This window comes from Catharus ustulatus, chromosome 30 (genome assembly GCF_009819885.2).
Source record: "Catharus ustulatus isolate bCatUst1 chromosome 30, bCatUst1.pri.v2, whole genome shotgun sequence".
Taxonomy (NCBI): Eukaryota; Metazoa; Chordata; class Aves; order Passeriformes; family Turdidae; genus Catharus; species Catharus ustulatus.
Genome location: NC_046250.1, coordinates 355,786 through 377,038, shown reverse-complemented (window position 1 = coordinate 377,038; position 21,253 = coordinate 355,786). Strand labels below are relative to the sequence as shown.

The following is a 21,253-nucleotide window of genomic DNA, read 5'->3' as shown; positions in this document are numbered from 1 at the left end:
CAGGGATATGGACATGTGGGTGGTGTCAGCTCTGATGTAGCCATCCCTACAAGCTGGAAACATTCACAAACCCACAGCAAACTCTGGTGGATATGACCAGCACCAGCCAGGCTGTGACAGGAAACCAGGTGTCAGCTTGCTGGTGGAATTAAAAATAAACTATGTCAGAGAAACATTAATATGGCCCTAAATGTGCCATGGTCAGGTCTTGCAGCAGGGAGTTGTCAGGGCTCACCATGGCCCAAACATGCTCTAAATCGTGATTTTTTTGTCCTTAAATGCTGTAGAATTCAGCAGAGAGGCTGAGAAGCATCATTCAGCCCTTCCTCATGGCTCCTGTGGCTGAGCAAAGGTGCTGCAGCAGTTCCACATACACACATATATATATTTTCCAAGCTATCCTACTCCTAACCCCAAGATATTTCCCTACTGACCCTCTCCTGAGTCACTTTGAACTTGCCCCTCCATAGTCAGGGCTGTGGCCACAGGAAACTGCCCATACCATGGATCTTAGTAACCAGAAAAACAGTTTATTGAAAGGAATGTAGATGTTGGTTTCCTGCCATCTTTCTTTCCTCCACATTTTACAGGTTTGATTTCAAAGTTGGAAGTGTTACACTGGGATATTGGGGGAAAAGGCTGCAGAGGAAGGAGGAGGAATGAAGTGAAAATATATTCTTGACAGCAGAAATCTCTCCCAATCAATCAGCAGGATTTGCCACTACCTGCTGCAGAAATTGCTTCTTTCATTATGTTTTTAAAAAATTAATTCTAGTTATCAGAATAAAGTGAGAGGAAACAGTCAGTAAGAGCACCTTTGGGCAATTCCTTGGGGAAGGAGAGATGTGGGAGTGAGAAAGGGCAGTCATTCTTTTGGAAGTGAGCCTTTGAACAGCACATTAGCAGGGATTAGGGAAAGCTCTGGAGGGGATTAAGGTTTCACTAAAAGATTCCTTCTCACCAGCCTTCAAAGAGCCTTTTTCTCCAGGGCCTTCATCCCTTGTGGGTACCAAAGACCAGACCCAGCTGCATCCACCTCCCAGCTGCCTCCCAGTGATCCCAGCTCCACTGTGTCCCACCACTGAGGAAGCTGCAACCCTCCCAATGCTCCCAATTCTCCTTCCCATCACAGAGCAGTACAGCAAGCCAAGCCCCTGGGCATGGGCAGCTTTGCCAGAGTGCTGGGGGAGGCTGGAGAACCAGGAGGGGCCATCAGATGGACACAAGAAGCTGCAGCCTGCCTTGTGTCTCTATTTGAACATCTTGGCTGGTGGGCTGGCAACAGGGGATGATCCCAAAGTGGCACAAGAGCAGATGCTACAATGTGGAGAGACAGGAGAATTGTGTTTTCCCACTTAAACAAGCAAGAGACAACGAGGACTGGATGGCCTGTGAGGGTTCATCATGGCCTTTCACGAGTTAAAGGGAACTTGTGAAAATGAGGGTCAAAGTCTTTTTATATGGACAGATAATGATGACTCAAGAGGAAATGGTTTTAAACCAAAAGAGGGAAGACTTATGCTGGACATTGAGAAGAAATTCTTCCCTGTGAGGGTGGGGAGGCCCTGGCACAGGGTGCCCAGAGCAGCTGTGACTGCCCCTGGATGTGTTCAAGGCCAGGTCGGACAGGGCTGGGAGCAACCAGGGACAGTGGAAGGTGTCCCAGCCCATGGCAGGGGTGTGGAATGAGATGAGCTGTCAGTTCTCTTCCCACCCAAACCATTCTGGGATTTTCAAACTCCTGTGGAATCCCCTCAGTGGTTCACAGCCAGCTGCACACACTGCAGCAGGATTCCCCCACCATGCAGGGATTTATTTCCAGCCAGCTTTGGAGTCACCAAACTGCTCCATCCCTCCAAGTCCCTGTTCTAACACAGATCCCTTGCACTGTGGTGACACTACCACGTCACACCTTGCCAACACACTGAGGAGGTGGAAGGATGATTTCTGCCTGGCCAGAAACAACACTGCTGGGACTAATTTTGCTCCTCAGAGGTTCAAACTCACCATGGGGTGATATCCCCACTCCCTGTGACCCTGTGCACCCCCTCTGCAACCTCCCTTCCCTGCTTGCACCATCCATCCTCCCACAAGCACATTCCTTACAAGAGCTGGCTTGTGCAGGGACACACTTTAGTGCTGTCAAAAGGCTCTGAAGAGATCCCAAGGCTCACACAGGTCTTTTCAGGAGCCTGTTTTGAGCTGCAAAGGGGCCAATCAGTAACATTTGGAAAGAGCTCAGACCCCACCAGTGCCGATCAGGATCTCCAGTCCCATCCCTACACAGCTCTGTGCAAACTCCCCACATCTGAGGAGAGGTTGCACAAAGCAATCCGCACATTTGTGCACAGCCTCCAGAAGAGGTTAAAGCTGCTTTCTAAATCCTCCTCCAAGGGATTGCTGTCTCATTAGGATGCACACACAGAGGCAGGAGTGTTTCCAGCCCCATGTTTTCTCCACCACCACCTACACTCTCAGCAACACGAACACCCATGGATCCCAGCTCCAGCTATGGAGCCAGCTGGGTGCAGCAGGTTTTACAGGTATGCAGCAAACCTCCTGTTCCCTCTCTGCCCAATCCTCCTACACAGAAAGAAACTCAAAACTATCAAGTAACACTGACTCCCAGCTCTCAACAGTCCCAACTTGCTAATTGTCAATTCTAATTCAAAGGAATTCTTTGCTTCAAAGGAATTCAATGCTTCCAAACCAGCACTTTAGGACCAGTGTTTGGGAAGCTTCAGCAGCATTCCTGAAGTGTCAAAGGTTTCCTGGCCACAAGGAAAGGCAGCTGGGCCAGGTGGGGAAGGGAGTGTGACACCACTGTCCCTGTGTTGAGCACGGGGAACAGGACAGGACAGGTTAAACCCAAGGAACAGCAAACTGGCCCAGCTGAGCCGAGGCAGCCAAGGATGAGACAGGGATGCAGGGAGACAGATGGTTGTGCGCATTTATTTTCCTTTGATAAAAATGGTGTATGCAAATTACACAGCCATGGAGGCTCCTGGGAAATACCACCCTGCTGGTCCTGGGGAGTCTCTTGGACAGTCAGAACATTCGAACACACCAGAATGGAAGGGGGGTGGAGGATGGATCTAAACTGGGAAGAACATGAACTTCAACATTTTCCAGTGAAGCGAAAAGACCGTTAGCTGATTTTCCATTTCCTTTTTAGTTTTCACACTTGTAGAAATGAGCCCACTGAGCACAGGAGTCAATGCCTCTGGACACCTCTGACCAGGAACCACACGACTTGGGCAGAAAAACACCTTCAGAACACCTTCCTCCACACAGCACCTTCTACTTAAGCTCAAGAACAGCACACCTGATCACTGCACACCTCTGGGCTCCCCACACAATCCCCAGAGTGTAAAGAGGCCACACTTCAAATGCAGGTTTTGCACCCATTAACCCTCTACCAGGAGACTGGAGGCACCTGTGAGTGAGGGACACGGGCTCGGTTCATCCCAGGAAACATTAAGACAAATGACATCAGAAATTCTCAGGTAATTTCAATTTTTCTTTTGATCCATTCCGAATAAGATGCTGAGAGAAATAACCAATCCCCAAACTCGGCTCAATATTTTAAATATTTGCCTGAAAGGAGGGCTAGGGGAAGGAATCATGTACAGTTAAAATCAAGCTACTCAAAACACAATCAATCAGGTAAGTAACTAGAAGTATCGCCTCTACCATCTAGAGAGAGAGAGAAGAGTGTCTGAGACAGGGCATATTTAGGAAAAAATACACATCTGAAGTCTCTGTGGCCACGATGAGAACTGGAATCCACATACAAGCCAGTTAAAAAGCATTTCAACATGAAATCTTAACTTAGTAGGAAGGTCAGGGGTTAAGCTGTATCTTTTTGTTTTAAATACAGTAATTTCACGATTACAAGCCACACCAATTATAAGCCCCACTTCCGGGTGTCGGCAACGTTTCGTTTTTCCTCCATATATAAACTGCACCAGATTGTAAGCTGCACTTCTGTTTGCAGCGAGGATCCCCGTGCAACTTTCACAAAGTTGCCAATCAGTAACAGAATTGCGGCAACGCGGGGTTTACTGGCTTGGGGCCGTGCGGGCTCGGCCTGGCTTCCCCTGCCACCGCGGAGCTGCCCTGGCCCTGGTACAGCCCCCCTGCTGCCACCGTGGAGCTTCCCCGGCCCGGCACGGCCCCGCTGCTGCGGAGCTGCCCCAGCCCAGCTCGGCTCCTGCCTCCCCCGCTGCAGAGCTGCCCCGGCCCGGCTTGGCTCCCCCTCCCCTGCCACGGAGCTGCACCAGCCCGGCACGGCTTCCCCACCGCAGAGCTGCTCCAGCCTGGCACGGCTCCCACCTCCCCTGCCACGGAGCTGCACTGGCCCAGCACGGCCCCCCCGCTGCAGAGCTGCCCCGGCCCAGCACAGCTCCCCCTCCCCCGCCAGCCCCAGCCCCGCTCCCCCACAGCCACCGGGGGTGGCCCCGGCCCTGCTCGGGGCAGGGCGGGCTCAGCTCGGCTCGGGGCTGCTGCGTGCTCGCATTTCCGGTTGGCAAATTTCTCAACTTTTTTCATATATAAGCCGCTCCGGAATACAAGCCGCACTTCCGGGTACGGACCAAAACTTTAGTCAAAATGGTGCGGCTTATAATCGTGAAATTACTGTACATGGACAGCTGTCAGATATGAAAATGATGGCGGGCTTTCCGGAAAGATCCCCTGTGCATGTGTATGGATGCATGTGCTGACGTCTGTGGGGCAGCAGGACAGAGTTTAGGAAGGCTGGGAGCCCAGCAGTCTCTCAATAGCTGCGTTGATGTCCCCACCGGTGGCGATGAGCGCCTGCAGATTGGCCTCACGGTTGATGAAGCCCATGGCATTCAGCTGCTCCAGCTGCTGTTGGAATCGCACTTCGGGACTCTGCGCCTGTGAGGGGAAGGACAGACCCTGGAGTCAGAGACAGCATTCTAACATGGGCAGTGCCAGCAGCCTGTGCAGGAACCCCAAGCTCAGCTTCAGGCTCGTGTGGGAACAGTCTCCATGTCCCCTTGGGTTCAAGAGTCAGTCCTGGTTCGGCACTGACAGTGACAGCAGTGCAGGGACAAGGATCCCCAGCACAATGAGCTTAAACCTCTCCAAGGGTTCAACACCCCAAAGAGTCACCCAGATCCCATCACCAAACCCGGCCTAGAGCACCACAGCCACAACAGATCATTGGGGACCACATGCCCTAAATGGGGTGAGTTGGGGACCCCCATGGAGACCTCCCTGCCCGTGCCAGCACCCGCTGGGCATTACGTACTTGAGAGCTTCCTCCGGCCAGCAGCTGGATCATCTGCTGCATGAGCTGCTGTTGAGGGTTACCACCCCCAGCTGGAGAGGCACTGGCCGGTGTCGAAGCGGAGGGAACGGGGTTCTCCGGGATTGTGCTTCCTCCTGTGGAGGACGGGGGCATCCGGGGCATGCCGAAGGAGCCGAGGCTGCGGAGGAAGGCAGGGCATGCTCAGGGTGACACTGGCATTCTGCTCAGCCCTGCAGAGTGGAGCAGCAGGGCAGCCAGCAGGCTCAGCTGGGCTGGCCCTCACTCAAGGCCCTGTTACAGGGCAGCTCTGAAAACTGAACTGGCTGCATCCATGCTCTGGTCACACGTGGCACTGGGAGTGAGCAGAGCTAACAGAAGCCTGCACAGAACTGCTGTAATGCAGCGTGACCCATGGTGACAGTAAGAAGAGAGCTGAGGGCTGCCAGTAGATCAGCCTGCCCCAGTATGAGTTCAGACCACACCAAATGCAGCAAACAGAGGATGGGGGAAGGACCAAGTGTGTTCCAAACCTTCTCTCCAAAAAGAAAGGGTCAAGGACTTCCCAGTGAAGCACAAGGAAGCAACAAGTGCTCAGTGAGGCCTGCAGGCACCCACCTGCACAAGTCCCCATGACAGAGTGCCCTAAGCAGATCTCCCAGATGAATCCACAGCCAGTTTTGCCTGCTGGTACTGGGCACAGCAGCTGTGCCTGCAGGGCCCCACTCCGGAGCGCTCCGTACCTTGGCACTAGTCCGGGGGCCTCTGTCTGCAGCATCTGGAGTCCCTGCTGGATCTGGAGCAGGGCCTGCATGGCGCGGGGGTTGGTGAGGATGGACAGGGAGTCCGGGTTCTGCATCTGGGGACCAAGGCAGAGAGACACCACGGTACCAACCAGTGAGAGCTCAGGCAGCCAGAGCTCCACCACTGTCACATCTGAGCCAGCACCAAGGCTCTTGCCTGCAGCCAGTGCTGGCCTTCATGTCTGGATCCTCTTCTGAGGCTCCAGACTGCAGGGCTCACCTGCAGGGACACTCACAGAACTGGGTGAATCAGACTAGAACTGGGGACACATGCCTTTGGACTCTGATTTACCTGAGAACCAGCTGCCCTAGCACAATTAGCTGTGTAACTTTTGTAAACTCAACAGTGAGAGACTATCTACACAAGGGTTTCAAGCATCTTAACAAGCCTAATCTGGAGTCCACCTTTCAGTAACTCAGATGAGTTAATTCAGACTCTACCTTGTCTAACCAAGTTCTTCCTCTTTGTCTCCCCTGTGCAACCCCATTCCTTCCTCAGCCTCCCCAAGCCCACATGCTTCCTAGTGCACTCGACCAAGCAGCTGAGATCCTGCCTGTGCCACAGTGGGGGGAGAAGCTCTGGAGCCAGGGGCTGAGGGCAGCACAGGGCCAACCAGAGGCCTTTACCTGCTGCAAGAAGACAGGGAGCTGAAGGCGGAGCTGTTCTTGAAGCTGTGGATTCCCAGCAAAGAGGGGGACATTTACCATGATCTAGCAAGAGACAGCACATGTAGGTAGGGTCAGAGGGTTGCTGCCACTTGCTGTTAAACCCTATGCAACTAAGCCATGAAGAGCAGGTCAGTTATGGGGCCCCTGACTCCCTCCCTGGGCTTTCAACATACTCCCCTGCCAAGGAACATCAAAATGGGACAGCTGAATTCCTGACAGCAGTGCTGAACAGAGGCCACTTGGCCACAGGCAAAGAGAAGGGGCATTCCCATGTCCCTCTGAGAGCCACCTCTTGTTTTAGGGGTCCTGCAAACACACAGGGCTCAGAGTAGGCTATCAAGAAATACAACCAAACTGTGTATTCACTGACCAGCAGACTGACCTCACACTGAGCTCATGGCCTGCCTGCCAACAGCAGATAACTGCAACACTTCTACCTGTGCTGCGAAGTCCGGGTTCTGGGCAAGAGTTTGCATCATGCTCCGCATGTAGGGGGCAGAGATCATATTCTGCATCAACTGAGGGTTTTCAGAAATCTGCTGCAGGAGTCCTTGCATCTCTGGGCTGTTGAACATGCCTGCAAGGGGAAGGGAAGACAAAGGCAAACCCCTGATGAGCCTGAGCACCACTGCATTGCCTGAAATACAATGTGACAGGTGACAGCACTGCCTGTACTCCATCCCCCCACCACCAGCAAACAGGGCTGTGGACAGCCATGGCAGTGCTCTGCTGGCCACTCTCCTGCTCTTGAGAGCTTCAGGGACAGCAGAGATCCCAAAGGAACCATCCAACAAGCACATCAGAATCATTCACTTGTGTCTGCAAGTAAGCTAGACCCATTTCTCTGGACAACAGTCACAGAGAGGGCTCAAATGCCCAAGAACTGGCCCTCCAAGGAAGGCTGGGTGACCTCCTCCAGCTCCTCCCTCACGTACCAGCGCCGATGCTGGCAGCATTCAGCCCAAAGGGGTTGGATACAGTCGGGGTGCCCTGGGTGGTTGCCGAGCCCGTGCTCCCTTCACTGCTGGGTGCCTGACTCTGGGAAGCAGGGGGTGTGGGGCTCCAGGGGTTTGGCAATGGCTCTCTGTTCTCCGTCCGCAAAGGCTGAGAGCTCGAGCTGTCAGAATTCCCCGTCAAGGAAGAGAAAGGATTGTTGCCAAACTAGGGAGGAAAAAAAAAAAAAAGAAACAGATGGAATCAGTTAGTCCCAGCAGACCAACCCCAGCACTGAGTGAGCCAGGGAACAGCCGATCACATTCAGCCAAGTCCAGAATTTGCTAAACACGTGCCATGATCCGCCTCCTGAGAAATCTGCAATCCACAACACACCTCACTCAGAAAAAGGCTCAGGAGTGGTCACAGCTCCAGATTCAACTCTCAAATGCAGGGCTTAACCAGCACCCAGACATACCAGTAGGTAATGCTGGACTGGAGTGTATCTGCACAGCCCTCTGCAGCCAGACCTGTGCTCCCTCCTCCTGCACTACCAGCCAACTGGATCTGAGCCAGCTCTGCTCCAAAGGCATCAGGCTCCAGCTAATCCAGGGAGCAGAGGGCTGTGCTGACAGTGACAGGGCCTGTCCATCAGTCAGAGCTGGCATCCAGCCTGCTGAGGGACTGGAGCAGCCAACACCTCAACCCATGTCATGAGAGGCACTGCACCATGTTCTCCAGCCAGTGCCTGCACTTGAGTGGAGGGATGAAGAGCCACACTCTAGGAAAACTGTTCTGTCAGCACAGAGGACAGGGAAAGACCCCTTCCCACACTACACCACACAGAACACAGGCAATACCTGCTCCCTGGCTGCACTGAACATGGGCTCCTGGATGTCCGTGTACATCCGCCGCAGGGCGTTGTATCCTCCTGGAATGCTCTCGAGGTTACTCAAAGCACGGTCCTGGTTCCGCATCATCTCCTGCATCATGGCAGGGTTACGAGCCAACTCCATCGTCTGAGAGAAGGAGGAAAAGGTGGAAAGCTCAGACCCACATGCACCATGAAGGGCCAGAGTGGATCAACAGCCTGGTCAGCAGTCAAGCACTGAAAGAGTTAAATCTCAGCTCCCAGGAGAGAGAGGATAATTAAACCCAATTTACGGGCAGAGAGCAGAGAGATCATTTATCCAAGCAAAGAGAGCCCAGGGATCCAGGCTCCTCCCCAGCCTTGCTCAGCTCTCTTCCTTCTCAGCCTTGGTTCAGCTCGATGAGACTGTTCTGTTCCTAAGCAGTATCAGGACATCCAAACATCCAACACACCCACATGTTCCCACTCAGACTGGATGGACTACACACAACAACCAGGAAGGTGGATCCTTCCACTCTCTCCAGACTTTTGATGGGTTTCCCCTGCACAAAGAATATCCAGGTCTCATTTGAGGAACTGCTTAAGTACAGATTATTCACAATTTAGTCCTGCAGCTCTGGAATTTCATGTATAGCCAACACAGTTGAAAGCAGAATAACTGAGAAGCAGATGGAAATTAGGCCCACTCAGCACAACCCTCTTGACAAGCCTTCCCAGGAAACAGCAGAGTCCTGTCAACAGCTATTAACACCCAGATTCTCACTGATCCCTTAGGATTCCCTTCTGATGAACCTCCCAGAGAGCCAGTCCTCTTGAACACAGGTCCTCTCTGTTCTGGGAAAAATGAGAGCCCTCTGGGATCCCAGCCTACACTAGTGCTCCCCACTGATACAGCAGTGAAACACTCACTGTACAGCTGTGGTCTCTATATAATCTGTCAAGAGAACTAGAGAGAAACAAAGATCTTTTGCAGTAGCTTCACTTCTCCAGTACTGTTTTCACTCCCATTCCTGAATCATAACACAGTAACTTCTTGTTGTCAGTATGCTAAGAAAATCCCAGCACCCCCTTTTTTCCCCAATACATCATGGATTCAATAGCTCTGAGAGGGAGATAAGAGTTGCAAGGATGTGGGTTGAGTAAAAAGCAGTCACATAACTCAACACCACTATCTATTTGTGGGGAGCTCACAGCAGGAGGGAAGAGATCTCCAAAACCACTGCTTTGCCATTCCTGCTTCTCCTCACAGTGCAGACACTGATGTTGGTTCATAAAGAATCTCCTCAACACTCCTTACTGAGCCCTGGTGTGACTCACCTGCCTCATGAGCTCTGGGTTATTGAGCATGTGGCTTATCTCTGGATTTCGCTCCATGAGCTGCTGCATCTGGGGATTGGCCATGATCATCTGCCTCATGAGGTCAGGGTTAGACATCATGTTCTGCACCAAGGGATTCTCCATGATCTGGGAAAGCATCTCTGGGTTGGACATCAGCTGCCGCTGCATCTGCTGCTGGAGCTCCATGAAGTTGGCAGAGCCCATCCCAAGGTTGCCAAGCCCAGTGATGCCACCGAAGCCAGCTGGAGAGAAAACAACACACAGGAAGAGAGGCGTGAGTCAGTAAAAGAGGACAGGCACATCAGCTGAACTGCACCCCCACAAATCCAGGGGCATCCTGGATTCCTAGGGCAGCCAGCTCTGAGTAAGGACATCCCTACACACACACTTCACTCAGTGACATCACCTTGAGCAGGGACACAAAGAGGTGCCATGGCAGTGACTCATGCAAAGCCCACGGCAAGCAGAGACAACAACAGGGGTCAAGAACCCCATCTCCTTGGTCTAATCCCAGAAAATTCTTCCTTCTCCCAGTCCCCACTTACACAGGATAGATGCAGCACTGTTGGGACCTCCATCTCCAGGACCCCCCACGGTCCCCGACCCACTGCTCCTTCTGCTGCCGCTCCCTGCGTCCGGACCAGCACTGCTGGATGTAGAGGGCTGAGATGGGGCAGCAGGAGAAGAAGGGGTTGCAGTGGGGGCAGAAGCAGCATTGGGGGCAGAAGTAGCAGATGCTGAATCTTGGACCCTGCAAAGGATAAAAAGTATTAAACTCCTGGTGCCAGGGAAGGGCGTGGGGACACAGGATGTGCACCCTGTGATCACTGGGCTCCCAGCACACCAGTCATCCCCACTGCAGCCAGTTCCAGCTTCCATCCCATCTCTGCCTGCACTGACCCACCGCTGTGCTCCCAGATGCTTTCCATCTGCTGGAATCTGCCTCCCATCCTGACGCACTGCAGCCCCTGACATGTCCTGGTCTATGCAGAGCAGCTGGACGGGTTTTACCCCAAGTTGTATCCAACTCCTCCTTGAATCCCACTGAACTATTTACTGCAGCCATATCCTTGAGCAATGACTGTGCTCCAAACAGGAAAATCCTTCTGCTGCTCCCACAGAAACCACAGGAGGTTACAGCAGGGCTAGTGCATGGGGTAAACACTGTTCACTTCTGAATATTCCTATCAGTGCTTCTAAGGCAAAAAGAAGCATCAGCATCACTGTACAAAGAGGGGAACTGAGGCATGAGGCAGCCAGCACCTGTCTCACAAAGCCACAGAACATTTCTGGCCAGCTTGGCTCCAAATTCCCAGCTCTGCCACTGGCTGTACTGGATGCAAGGCTTCTGCTCCAACATAAATTGTCTGGAGCTTCTTTTAACACACCCACACAGACACTCTGCTGTAAGCCACCACACAGCAGGTGCTGGACATCAGCTTTGCTCAATACACCAATCCAGATTAGTACCTTGTTACCACAGTTACTCCTCAAAAGTGCTACAGGAATTTGAAAGCACAATTAAAGATTTTCTGAAGCCTCTGCATTCACAACAGTGAGTCCTGGACTAGTGTTGAAGAGCTTTCATTAAATTAGACCACAAAATTCACTTTACTCACCTCAATAATTCTATTATTATACCTCTAACAATAAGAACAATTATTTCCTATTTTTTTCCCCAGACCAAGAATTATTCCTTTTCTTTTTCACTCCTCTAGAACTTGAAAAATCAACCCTGAAGGTCCCTGTTGACTGTCCAGACTAACCTGACTGATGCTGAACACCAGCGGCAAAGGGTAAGGAAACAAAGCAAATGGGAAGTTGAACAAGAAAGGAAGAAGGAAGCTAGAGAAAGGGCACTTGGTTTCTCTCAGCCTCTTCTCACAGGAAGAGACTGTAATGTCTTCAGTAAGCACTTATCTAGGACTATCAGCAGGAGAAAAATGAGCAGCCTAGGACAGCTCTGATCCACCTTTTGAAATGGTTCACCAATACCACATTTATAGTGGAGACAGCAGAAACATCTGCAGGCTCTCAGGTTATCTGGAGAGGCAGAACCCAAGGAGAGGCTGCAGAACCTGACAGGACACTTCCTTGTGTTTATTTAAAAAAAAAACCTATCTTGATTAATGCAGCTCTCCCAGGGGACAGAAGAGCTGCACAGAGCCACAGCCCTGGAGCTCCCCAGGAGCTGGGGCACACTGCAGCCAGAGCTCAAGGCACAGCTGTGAAGGGCCTTTCAAGATCAATGAAATGTGGCTGCAACTAAAGCACAGCAGTTGTTCCCAAAATCCTTCCATGCCCACCACCCCTCTGGAAACTGCTGGAAAGAGATAAACCTGCAGGACCCTGAGGTCAGGCCTGTGTCCCATTCTCAGTCTGAGGGTGCACAGGAGCCACATCCCCACTGGGAACTGCTCTGGGTGCACCCAAAGCACCACACAAGCACCCCCAGAACGTCCTGTGCATGATGTGGAGCATCCCCTGTCTGCACTGGCCTGTGCAGCTGTGCCTCCAGGGGCCACACAGGTGTCCCACAGGGCTCACATGGCATGTGCCTCCTGTGGTGCCTCAGAGAGCCTGAGCACAGGCTCAGAGCTGGGTATGTAGCAGGAGGTGACAGAAAACACAAGAACTGGCTTCTACAGCAGCACAAATTCACTGGGAAAGTAATTTCTTTTATCAGCAACTTTTTCTAGAACTTTTGCTGGTTTGCTAGAACCAGCATCCATTTCTGATGGGTTCTTTCAAGACACACACATGAGTAATGTTACAGGACCAGCCCCTCCAGGCTGCCATACACCACCACAGCTGCGTCATCCATGGACAGGTCAGTGACAAACCCCACTGCTGTGTGGTACAGCCCCTCCTCTGGGGTAGGGAAAGCTCACCAGGATCACCACAAGCAGTTATTCCCAGCCCCCATTTGACCCCCAAGACTCTTACTTCTGCGGAGTCTTAATGACCAAGTGAACAGTGAGCCCATCTTTGATCCCATGTTGATTCAACGTGTCTCCATCCTTCAGGATCTTCCCAGCAAAGATCAGAACCAGCTGATCTTGTTTGGCTTTAAACCGTCTAGAAATCTCTTCTTTGAACTGAAAAACAAACAGAGCATTTTTCAGGCCAAGGATTGGTACCAGTAACAAAAAGCTCCAGGGATCACATCCACTCTGGGAACAGCACAAGGAACTGAGAAACCCTCAGAGCCCATGAAGGTACCACCAACTGCTGATGATGTCTGAGGTGTTAATGAAAACCAAAACAAAGCAAAGACAAGCTCTGAAATCACAAACTATGGAGTAAATCTCAGAAAAAAACCAGAGACATTTCCTCAGAATAGCTGAAGGCTTCCAAAGCCAGACCAATTGTGCTTCAGGCCTAACCCAAACACACCATTTATCCTGAATGACTGAACTGGTTTCATCTGCTCACTTGAGTTTTTTTCCTAAGGAAAGCCAAACTCTGATTTAATACAGGACAGAGCTCTATGGAAAAGGGAATAATCCTTTATCAGCCAATGGAAATAAACTAGGTCTTCTCCAATTCCTATTTCTGCAACTGAATTCCCTGTGAGCATGCCACAGAGCATGGACACTTCTTCCTTGCTGTGTGCTGTGCAACACCTGCAAGCAAGACTCTCACTGCTGGCCCTGCTGGAGCGTTCCCAGATTGATTTGATTTGAAGGAAAACACAAACTATAGAGAATTCAGAGGAGAAGGCCAGGATGGAGAGTGAAACACATACTGGTTCCAGAGCTCTCAGCCTTTGCATCTCGACTCTAAAAACAAGGCTGGGTATGGCATAGCCCTGGCCCCAGATCACCCTGCCTGTGTCTCTCCCCACACAGTTCTATGCCCTCCTTGCACAAAGCCTTTTCTCTACACCCCTGTACTCCCCAAATGGAAGGAGGGCCACACATGCACAGCCATGAACTGCTGCCCAGAGATCCCTGCCAAGCCCTTCACACGCCGACCTCGTGCCCTGTGTCCGACCAAAGCGTGCAGCCAGCCCAGCGCAGAGCCCTTGACACCTTGTCCCAGTGGGCATCGCCACTTCCTCAATGCTAGGACCAGCCCCAGAGCCATTCCCTGCCAATCCCAGCCTTTGCTAACCCCAGCTCTTGCCAATTCCAGCCCTCTCTCATTCCCTAGCAGGTGCAGAGTTACCCCCAGCCCACCCGTGGAAGGGGTTTCCTTTCCTCCACCTCATCCAGGCATCTGCCCGGCTCATCTGCCTCCAGAGAAGTCCAGACCTATGCCAGGACCCCCAGATGTTCCCCCGGCAGCCCCCCACGCAGCCTTGCGGCTCTGCCCACAATCCCAACACCTTTCCCACACCTCGGCTCAGGGAACACTCTCCCACGCAGCCCAGCCCACGGGCCAAGCCCCCAGACCCCACCCCGGTCCTTCACACCCCTCCCACTGCCACCACCCCCAAACCGCTCTCCGAGTCCCTCAACTGTTGTGGTTTCGAAACCTACGACCCCTCCCGCAGGTGAGCCCCCCACACCTCCTCCCGCCCTCGGGACTGCTTCCACTCCAAAACCCTCCAGCACCTGCCCTCCTTCAGATCTCTGCACTCCCTCCTACCCCGGCCCCCGCAAGGCCCAAAGGCCCGGGGTGCCCCCAAAGGCCCGGGTCGGCCCCGGGGGCAGCGCCAGCCCTGATCCGGGTCTCCAAGAGGCTCCCCCGGACCCTCTGACCGCCCCCAGCCCACAGCCCCCTTCCCCCGCTCCTCACTCCCGCCCGAAATTCCTCCCCGGTCCCAAACTCAGCTCTCTTCCCAAAAACCCTTCACCCCACTCCTCGATCCCTTACCCGCCTTCCCTCAGACCAGCCGCCCTCGCCCCTCAACACCCGCGACAGCCCCCCCCAGGCCTCCCCGGCCTGCCCCCGCCCCCACCTCGCGCACGGAGGCGCCGTCCGCGATGACGATCTCCTCCTTGTCCTTGGGGGTCTTCACGGTGACGCGGATGAGCGCCCCGCCGGGCCCTGCCTGCCCGTCCCCGCCAGGCCCGGGGCCGGGGCCGCCGCCACCGCCGCCGCCACTCGGCTCCGCCATCTTCGCCGCCCGCCGCCAGCCCGGGCCGCCAGCACCACAGAGAGCCGGGAGCGGCGCCACAGCGCCTCCTCGGCCTGCGACAGCGCCGCCCGGCGGCCCAGAGGAACAGCGGCAGCGCGGGGGCGGGAGGGACAGAGCGGGGCGGAGGAGTCAGAACCGGAGCGGGAAGAGCGGGCAGAGCCTGGGGAGGGCAGAGCGGGGTGGGTGGTGCCCGCAACAGACCCCCTTTAACCGGCCCCATCCCCGCTCCCTGCGATCACCGAGGGCCCACGCCTGCCCCGTGCCCCCTTCTGCTGCCGAGGCCCCTCTAGAGTCCCGGCGCCCCCGGGCCCCCTCCCACGGGAGGGACTACAACTCCCGGCATGCTCCAGGCCCGGCGCGGCCTCGTGACGGCCCCGCCCGGCCCGGCCCCACCCCCGCCCCGCGGTGCCGGCGGCGGCCATGCTGCGGCCCAAGGCCCTGACGCAGGTGCTCAGCCAGGCCAACACCGGCGGCGTCCAGAGCACGCTGTGAGTGCGGGGGACCGGGCGGGGGGCGGCTTTCCCCGAGCGGGCAACGGGCGGTCCCGGATGCGGGGTCACGCCATTGTGGGGAGATGCTTTCGCTGCCCGGGGATGTTTCCGTTGTACCTACCCTGGCCGATGCTACCCCTGCCCGGAGATGCTGACTAGCATTCCCCAGCCCTTGCTCCTGCCCCAGCCCTCCTGCCCCAGCCCTTGCTCCTGCCCCAGACCCTGTCCCTGCCTATGTCCCTGTACCTGCCTCGGGCATGCTGTCCCTGCCCCTCTCCCAGGGATGCTGCCTGCCCTTGTCCATGCACCAGGGGATGCTCCCTGCTCCTGCCCTGGCAATGCTGCCCCTGCCCAAGGATGCTGCCTGCATTTCCCCTGTCCCCAGCCCCTGCTCCTGTCCCTGGCAGGGGATTTTCCCTGCTCCTTCCTCGTGAATGCCGCCCCTCCCAAAGATACTATCTGCCTTTCCCCTGCCCCCTGCCCAGGGATGCTCCTTGCCCTGCCTGGGGAAGGCAAGGGGCCCTTCCAGGGCCAGGTGTCACTGCAGAACTTTCTGGCTTTGAAACCCTCCCACCCCCTGTCAAACCCCTGCAGAGTGGGAGTGTCTTAGGAGCCGTGCTTGGGTCTGGGTGGGGGGTTTGCTCTACCCGTGATACTGAAAGGGGGTCTGGTGTTAGAGGCATCAGTTTTCCCTACCGTGTCCTTCCCAGGCTGCTGAACAACGAGGGGTCCTTGCTTGCCTACTCAGGCTATGGGGACACTGATGCCAGGGTCACCGCAGCCATCGCCAGCAACATCTGGGTGGCCTATGACAAGAATGGACACCAGGCATTCAATGAGGACAACCTCAAATTTATCCTCATGGACTGTATGGTACGTGCGGCTGGGGCCTGCCCTGCCCTCCCTGGGGACCTGGCTGTGGTGCCAGAACCGTGCTGGGGGGTCCAGGCCAAGCTGGGGTGCAACAGGTGCTGTTTCTCCCTGGGCAGGAGGGGCGAGTGGCCATCACACGGGTGGCAAACCTGCTGCTCTGCATGTACGCCAAGGAGACGGTCGGATTTGGGATGCTGAAAGCCAAGGTAATGCTGGTGGGGAGGTGGCTGGGGGGTCTGCAGGGCTGAATCCCTGCTTTGATGTGGGAAAGAGCTGTTGAAGAGGATTGGGATGGAAGGGCTGGAGGAAGCTGCTGTGCCTGGGACATGCTGCATCTTGCAGAGACTTCTCTGTCCCTCATACCTGTCCACGCACCGCACAACATATTTTTAAGGTTCTAAACTGAAATATAAATTACAATAAGCAAGTGGGCAGTGGGCACACAGGTTGCAAAACCCACCTGAGCGTGGCTTATGCCATTCTCTGCTTGCAGGCACAGGCGCTGGTCCAGTACCTGGAGGAGCCGCTCACGCAGGTGGCCGCATCGTGAGCAGGCAGTGGAGGGCCCTGAGGTGCCAGCGTCGCTGTCACTGGTGTGGGTTGGGCATGAATGGCCCCATGGGCATCCCGGAGCTCTAGTGTGGTCTTAAAAATAAGGTGTCAGGAATACAAAAGCTGTGGGGAATAAACGTGTGTTTGATGCTTGTGTCCATTGCTTCTGTTGTTTGGGGGTAACACAGACTGGCTGGGCTGGAGGTGCCTGGGCAGGGTTTGGGAAGTGCCCATTGCCCTGGGGAAAGACAAGAAATTGCAAGGGGCTGTTGTCAAAGGAGAGGGGTTACAACAGAGCCGAGCCCCTGCACAGCCCTGCTGGTCTCACTGGGATAGCTGGGGATGGTGGGGGCTCCTTCCCGTCCCAATTTCCCTGGCTTTCACACGATGGCAGCAGAGGCGAGGGAACATTCACAGCGGCAGCAGCCGGGCTGAGGAGGGGTTCTGTTCCTGGCACAGCTGCCCTCACACCCCACAGTGCCCTGCTCTGCCTTTGCTGCCATCTCACCACACGTTGCCCTGCTCTGCCTGTGTTCCCCCGGTCTGCCATGGCACCCTTCCCGTCCCGTGCCTGCCCGTGCTGCCCTCGCTGCCCTCGCACCCCTTCCCGCCCATGCTGCCCGTACAGTTCCTGCTGTTCCCGCTGCCCTAGCCTGCCCTGCACTCAGGATCAGGCCCTGGCTCCTCCTCCAGCCGCCCCGTGACGGTCCCAGGGGTGACACTACCTGCCCAACCTGCGCTGCGACACCCAGTCCCACCCCTTGAGTCAACCGGCCGCGCTGTCGCCAGCTCGGCCTCTGTCGCCGCCGCTGTCCCAGACCCTCCGCACTCCCCTGGATCCCTTCTCTGCCGCTCGGTCCCCGACAGACGGGAACCTTCGGTGGCTCCGTCTCCTCCCTCGGCGGCTCCGGGAGCCCGGCCCGCCCCGCCGTCCGCTCGAGGCTTGGCAGCGGCAAGGAGGAAACGCAGGGCGGCCCTGCCAGGGCAGGCGGCAGCCGGGGCGACATGGGCAGCTCCGAAGAGGACTATAACTTTGTCTTCAAGGGTGAGTCCTGCGCTCCATGCGACCCCTGCTTCCCCAGAAGGGGTGGACTAGAAAGCCAGGAGCTGCGGGGAGGGAAACAGGGTGTCCTTTTCCCAGAGCGGGACGGTGTTGAGTGTCCCTGCAGCTGTGATGGAGATACGGAGGGACAGGGAACTGGGGAGCACTTAGAGTGGGGAGGCACCGGCCATTGACAGACAGCAGTGAGGCCAGGGCTGGAGAGCAGCGCCAGGGTCCACAGAGACCCGGGGAGATCCATTCTCACCCCAAGACTGCAGGTGTGCAGTGCCAGGCAAATTGCTGTTGTGGGATGGGGGGCTGTGAAAGCTGGGGCTGAGTGTGTGAGCCATAAATGCCATGAGAGTCTGTAACCCCCGAGAGCAGTGGGCATTGAAAGTGGTGTCCTCGGCAGTGGCACATGCAGAGGGCAATGGGGGTCATGGGCTGGAGAAATGGGGGCACAACCTCACACCTCCCATGCTGAGCTCCTTGGGCCCACCTGGTCTCTGTCAGGTACTACTGGCTGGATTCTGCTGGAGCTCAGTGTTCCCTTTGGGCAAGTGGAGACAGACAGGCTCTGGTGTGCCACCTGTCCTGGGTGCCCACTGCAGCAGGGTGACCCAGGGCTCACCGACATCCTTGCCCTGCTCCTGCTGCTCAGAGCCTGGTATCCATGACCCCCCTGAACAGCTCTGGGGCTGCACCAGCACTAGGGAGCACAGCTGAGCTCCCACAGGGACCCCTTTGCTGAAGGAGCAATCACACCAGGGGTTAAACCCACACAGCTGCCACCTCAGACAGCAGGCAGTGCCCAGTGCTGGTAGCTGGGGCAGTCAGGTGGGATTTCTCCTTCCTTCCACAGTTGTCCTGATCGGGGAGTCTGGGGTGGGAAAAACAAACCTCCTCTCTCGTTTTACCCGCAACGAGTTCAACCACGACAGCCGCACCACCATCGGCGTGGAGTTCTCCACGCGCACGATCCTGGTGGGAAACGCCGTGGTGAAGGCTCAGATCTGGGACACTGCTGGCCTGGAGCGGTACCGCGCCATCACCTCAGCGTAAGGATGGGAGGCCTGAAATCCGTGCTCTCCTGGGCCTTGGGTTCGTCCTCACCTCCTGTGGGTGAGGATGCTAGAGGGGGAATCTGGAGCATGGAGTGATGCTGGGGTTCTGTCACAGGTATTACCGGGGGGCTGTGGGTGCCCTGGTTGTGTTTGATATCACCAAGCACCAGACATATGATGTGGTGGAGCGCTGGCTGAAGGAGCTGTACGACCATGCTGAGGCCAGCATCGTTGTCATGCTGGTGGGGAACAAGACTGACCTCGCACAGGCTCGAGAGGTGCCCATGGAAGAGGCAAAAATGTTTGCAGGTACAAGCTGGCACAGGGCTGGGGGCTTGAGAACCTCCCCAACAGCGTGGACCTGCAGCAGTGCAGGCACCTGAACATCTCTGAAGGTGCTCCAGATTGGAGCCATGTCCTCACTGGGGTCTGCATCATCTCAAGGGACTCCTCTCCTTGCAGATAACAATGGGCTGCTGTTTGTTGAGACCTCAGCGCTGGACTCCACCAATGTTGAGGAAGCATTCGAGACCATCCTGAAGGGTACAGGCACTGGTGCTGTGGTGCAGCAGGGTCCCAGGGCATTGTGGGGTCCCTTTCCCAGGGATGCAGAGCAGGGCAGATGATGTGCAGCACTTCTCTCCCTGCTCCACTTGAGCTATTTGGGGCTAGTTTCATGAGCTCTTTTGATACTGTCTTTCTGGCTCCTTTGGTTTTCAGCCTTTGGTGTTGGGCGTTTCACTCCCCACACCCAGAGCTTTGTTCTCACAGCCCCTGGGCATCCCTGAAGCTGCAGGGGCTGTTTCTCCCCCATAATCTCCTGTCTCCTTCCTGTTGTCCTGGGCTCATGACTTGGTGTCTCCAGCATCCTGTCAAACCGGCCGTGGGGACCTGGGGGGCCAGGGATGGAGTCTAAGAGCAGCTCTCCAGGAATGGCAGCCAGCAGCATCCAGGTGGTGAGGTGTGCCATTCCATGCTGAGCCATGCCAAGCCTGCAGTGCTATTCCATGCCATACTGGGCCAGGCAGTGCTGTGCTGAACCAGCCTGGCCCAGTGAGCTGCCAGTCTCAGCACAGGGTGAAGCATTAATCCCAGGTTGGGCAAGAGGAAATTGCCCAAGCACAGGGTGTTCACCAAGTGCAGCAGGGATGAAACCTGTGAAAGCTGCTCCCTTGTCACCCCTCAAGTCACTCATCTGCTGCACAGAGGGGAAGGAGAGCCACCAGCATGCCGAGCTGTGGGCAAGCAGTGGGGGCTGCAGGCTTGAAGTGGGGGCCTTGGCTGATACACAGACCCCCTGGCACTTCATCTTTTGCAGAAATCTTCTACAAAGTGCAGAAGCAGAGGAGCAGCCAAACCAACACGGTGTCACTTGCCAGCGAGAACCCTGCAAGCACGGCCGCAGCACAGGCAGAGCGGCGCCCGTGCTGCGTGGCCCTCTGAGCCAGCTGGGCACCCCAGGAAATCCCTGGGGAACCCCACAGCCCCAGGATACACCAGTGACCACCAGCACAGGCTGATGTCACCCTGCCTGCACTGCCACCCCTGTCCTGGTGCAGTGGGGACCAGCAGCCTGGACAGGGGACAAATTCTGCCATAAACAGTGAAAAGCACCATTTCCAGGAGCTCTTCTCTGTTTCATTTTTGCTGGGCCCTGATTAGCATCACCACTGTCACATACTGTATCAGCCCTTCTGGACCTGCAGGGCTAAAGGACCAGGACACCCCGAGGCTCCTCTGGGGAAGAAGCCAGGAGGTTCTGGGCAGGATCATGCCAGCAACAGGAGCCTCTCTGATTACCTCTGGCCCTGGGGTTGCTCCTGTCGTGTCACCCTGTGCCATGCACTGAGGATGTGATTGACCAACAGGTGTCTGTCCCACCAGAGACTGCTCTAGAGTTGAGCCAAGCCCTAGAGCGTGAAGTGGCAGCACTCAGCCCTTGGCTGTCTCGTCCCTAGACATCTGTCCCATCCCTAGACATGGGGAATGCGTGGCAGCAGGACCCAGCAAAGGTGCCTGCTGTCTGCATGGTGGGACAGGGCTCAGTGCCAGGGGGCCGGGAGCAGCTCTGTGTCCAGCACGGGCGTGACGCAATCATTAAAGGACTTGTGAAATGCAGGTTTACTGAGCTGGAATTCCTGCGTGTTTGTGGTCGACGCCCTGGGTCCCCACCTTCATAATGTGCTGAAGATGATCGCCTCCAAAGCAGCCCAGCTGGATGCCACAGCTCCCCTGTGCCCCTCCTACCCCGATGCC

At 55.6% G+C, this 21,253-nt stretch overlaps 3 protein-coding genes across 4 annotated transcripts; 2 read left to right on the top strand and 1 right to left on the bottom strand.

The window, feature by feature from the left end:
- Positions 1-4,572: 4,572 nt before the first annotated feature.
- On the bottom strand, positions 4,573-14,980 carry UBQLN4 (ubiquilin 4). Of its 2 annotated transcripts, XM_033082867.1 has the most exons (11): positions 14,796-14,980; positions 12,836-12,987; positions 10,435-10,640; positions 9,869-10,131; positions 8,541-8,699; positions 7,683-7,908; positions 7,185-7,324; positions 6,706-6,789; positions 6,019-6,134; positions 5,279-5,456; positions 4,573-4,902 (listed from the first exon to the last, which is right to left on the bottom strand). In XM_033082867.1, exons 1-11 carry the CDS (start codon positions 14,952-14,954, stop codon positions 4,750-4,752), a joined length of 1,836 nt encoding a protein of 611 aa, XP_032938758.1. In that variant the 5' UTR covers positions 14,955-14,980; the 3' UTR covers positions 4,573-4,749. The 2 variants fall into 2 exon arrangements, with proteins under 2 accessions (XP_032938758.1, XP_032938759.1); XM_033082868.1 differs by lacking the exon at positions 6,706-6,789.
- Positions 14,981-15,349: 369 nt separating this feature from the next.
- LAMTOR2 (late endosomal/lysosomal adaptor, MAPK and MTOR activator 2) lies at positions 15,350-17,045 on the top strand. The gene is made up of 4 exons (XM_033082870.2): positions 15,350-15,463; positions 16,177-16,339; positions 16,456-16,545; positions 16,833-17,045. Exons 1-4 carry the CDS (start codon positions 15,396-15,398, stop codon positions 16,887-16,889), a joined length of 378 nt encoding a protein of 125 aa, XP_032938761.1. The 5' UTR covers positions 15,350-15,395; the 3' UTR covers positions 16,890-17,045.
- A 478-nt stretch (positions 17,046-17,523) lies between these two features.
- Positions 17,524-21,073, top strand: RAB25 (RAB25, member RAS oncogene family). Its single transcript, XM_033082869.1, has 5 exons — positions 17,524-17,936; positions 18,796-18,991; positions 19,113-19,306; positions 19,460-19,540; positions 20,316-21,073. The coding sequence occupies exons 1-5, from the start codon at positions 17,897-17,899 to the stop codon at positions 20,438-20,440; spliced, it is 636 nt and encodes a 211-aa protein (XP_032938760.1). The 5' UTR covers positions 17,524-17,896; the 3' UTR covers positions 20,441-21,073.
- The last annotated feature ends 180 nt before the right edge of the window (positions 21,074-21,253 follow it).

What these genes read in the sequence shown, in the direction of transcription:
- UBQLN4 (XM_033082867.1), bottom strand. Translation starts at nt 14,954, where the DNA reads ATGGCGGAGCCGAGTGGCGGCGGCGGTGGCGGCGGCCCCGGCCCCGGG. An exon ending in GTCATTAAGACTCCGCAGAA is followed by an intron (nt 10,641 to 12,835) that starts GTAAGAGTCTTG and finishes TATCCTTTGCAG; the next exon opens with GGTCCAAGATTCAGCATCTG. An exon ending in TGCTGCCAGCATCGGCGCTG is followed by an intron (nt 7,325 to 7,682) that starts GTACGTGAGGGA and finishes TTCCCCTTGCAG; the next exon opens with GCATGTTCAACAGCCCAGAG.
- LAMTOR2 (XM_033082870.2), top strand. Translation starts at nt 15,396, where the DNA reads ATGCTGCGGCCCAAGGCCCTGACGCAGGTGCTCAGCCAGGCCAACACC. An exon ending in GGCGGCGTCCAGAGCACGCT is followed by an intron (nt 15,464 to 16,176) that starts GTGAGTGCGGGG and finishes TGTCCTTCCCAG; the next exon opens with GCTGCTGAACAACGAGGGGT. An exon ending in TTGGGATGCTGAAAGCCAAG is followed by an intron (nt 16,546 to 16,832) that starts GTAATGCTGGTG and finishes CTCTGCTTGCAG; the next exon opens with GCACAGGCGCTGGTCCAGTA.
- RAB25 (XM_033082869.1), top strand. Translation starts at nt 17,897, where the DNA reads ATGGGCAGCTCCGAAGAGGACTATAACTTTGTCTTCAAGG. An exon ending in CTATAACTTTGTCTTCAAGG is followed by an intron (nt 17,937 to 18,795) that starts GTGAGTCCTGCG and finishes TTCCTTCCACAG; the next exon opens with TTGTCCTGATCGGGGAGTCT. An exon ending in ATTCGAGACCATCCTGAAGG is followed by an intron (nt 19,541 to 20,315) that starts GTACAGGCACTG and finishes CATCTTTTGCAG; the next exon opens with AAATCTTCTACAAAGTGCAG.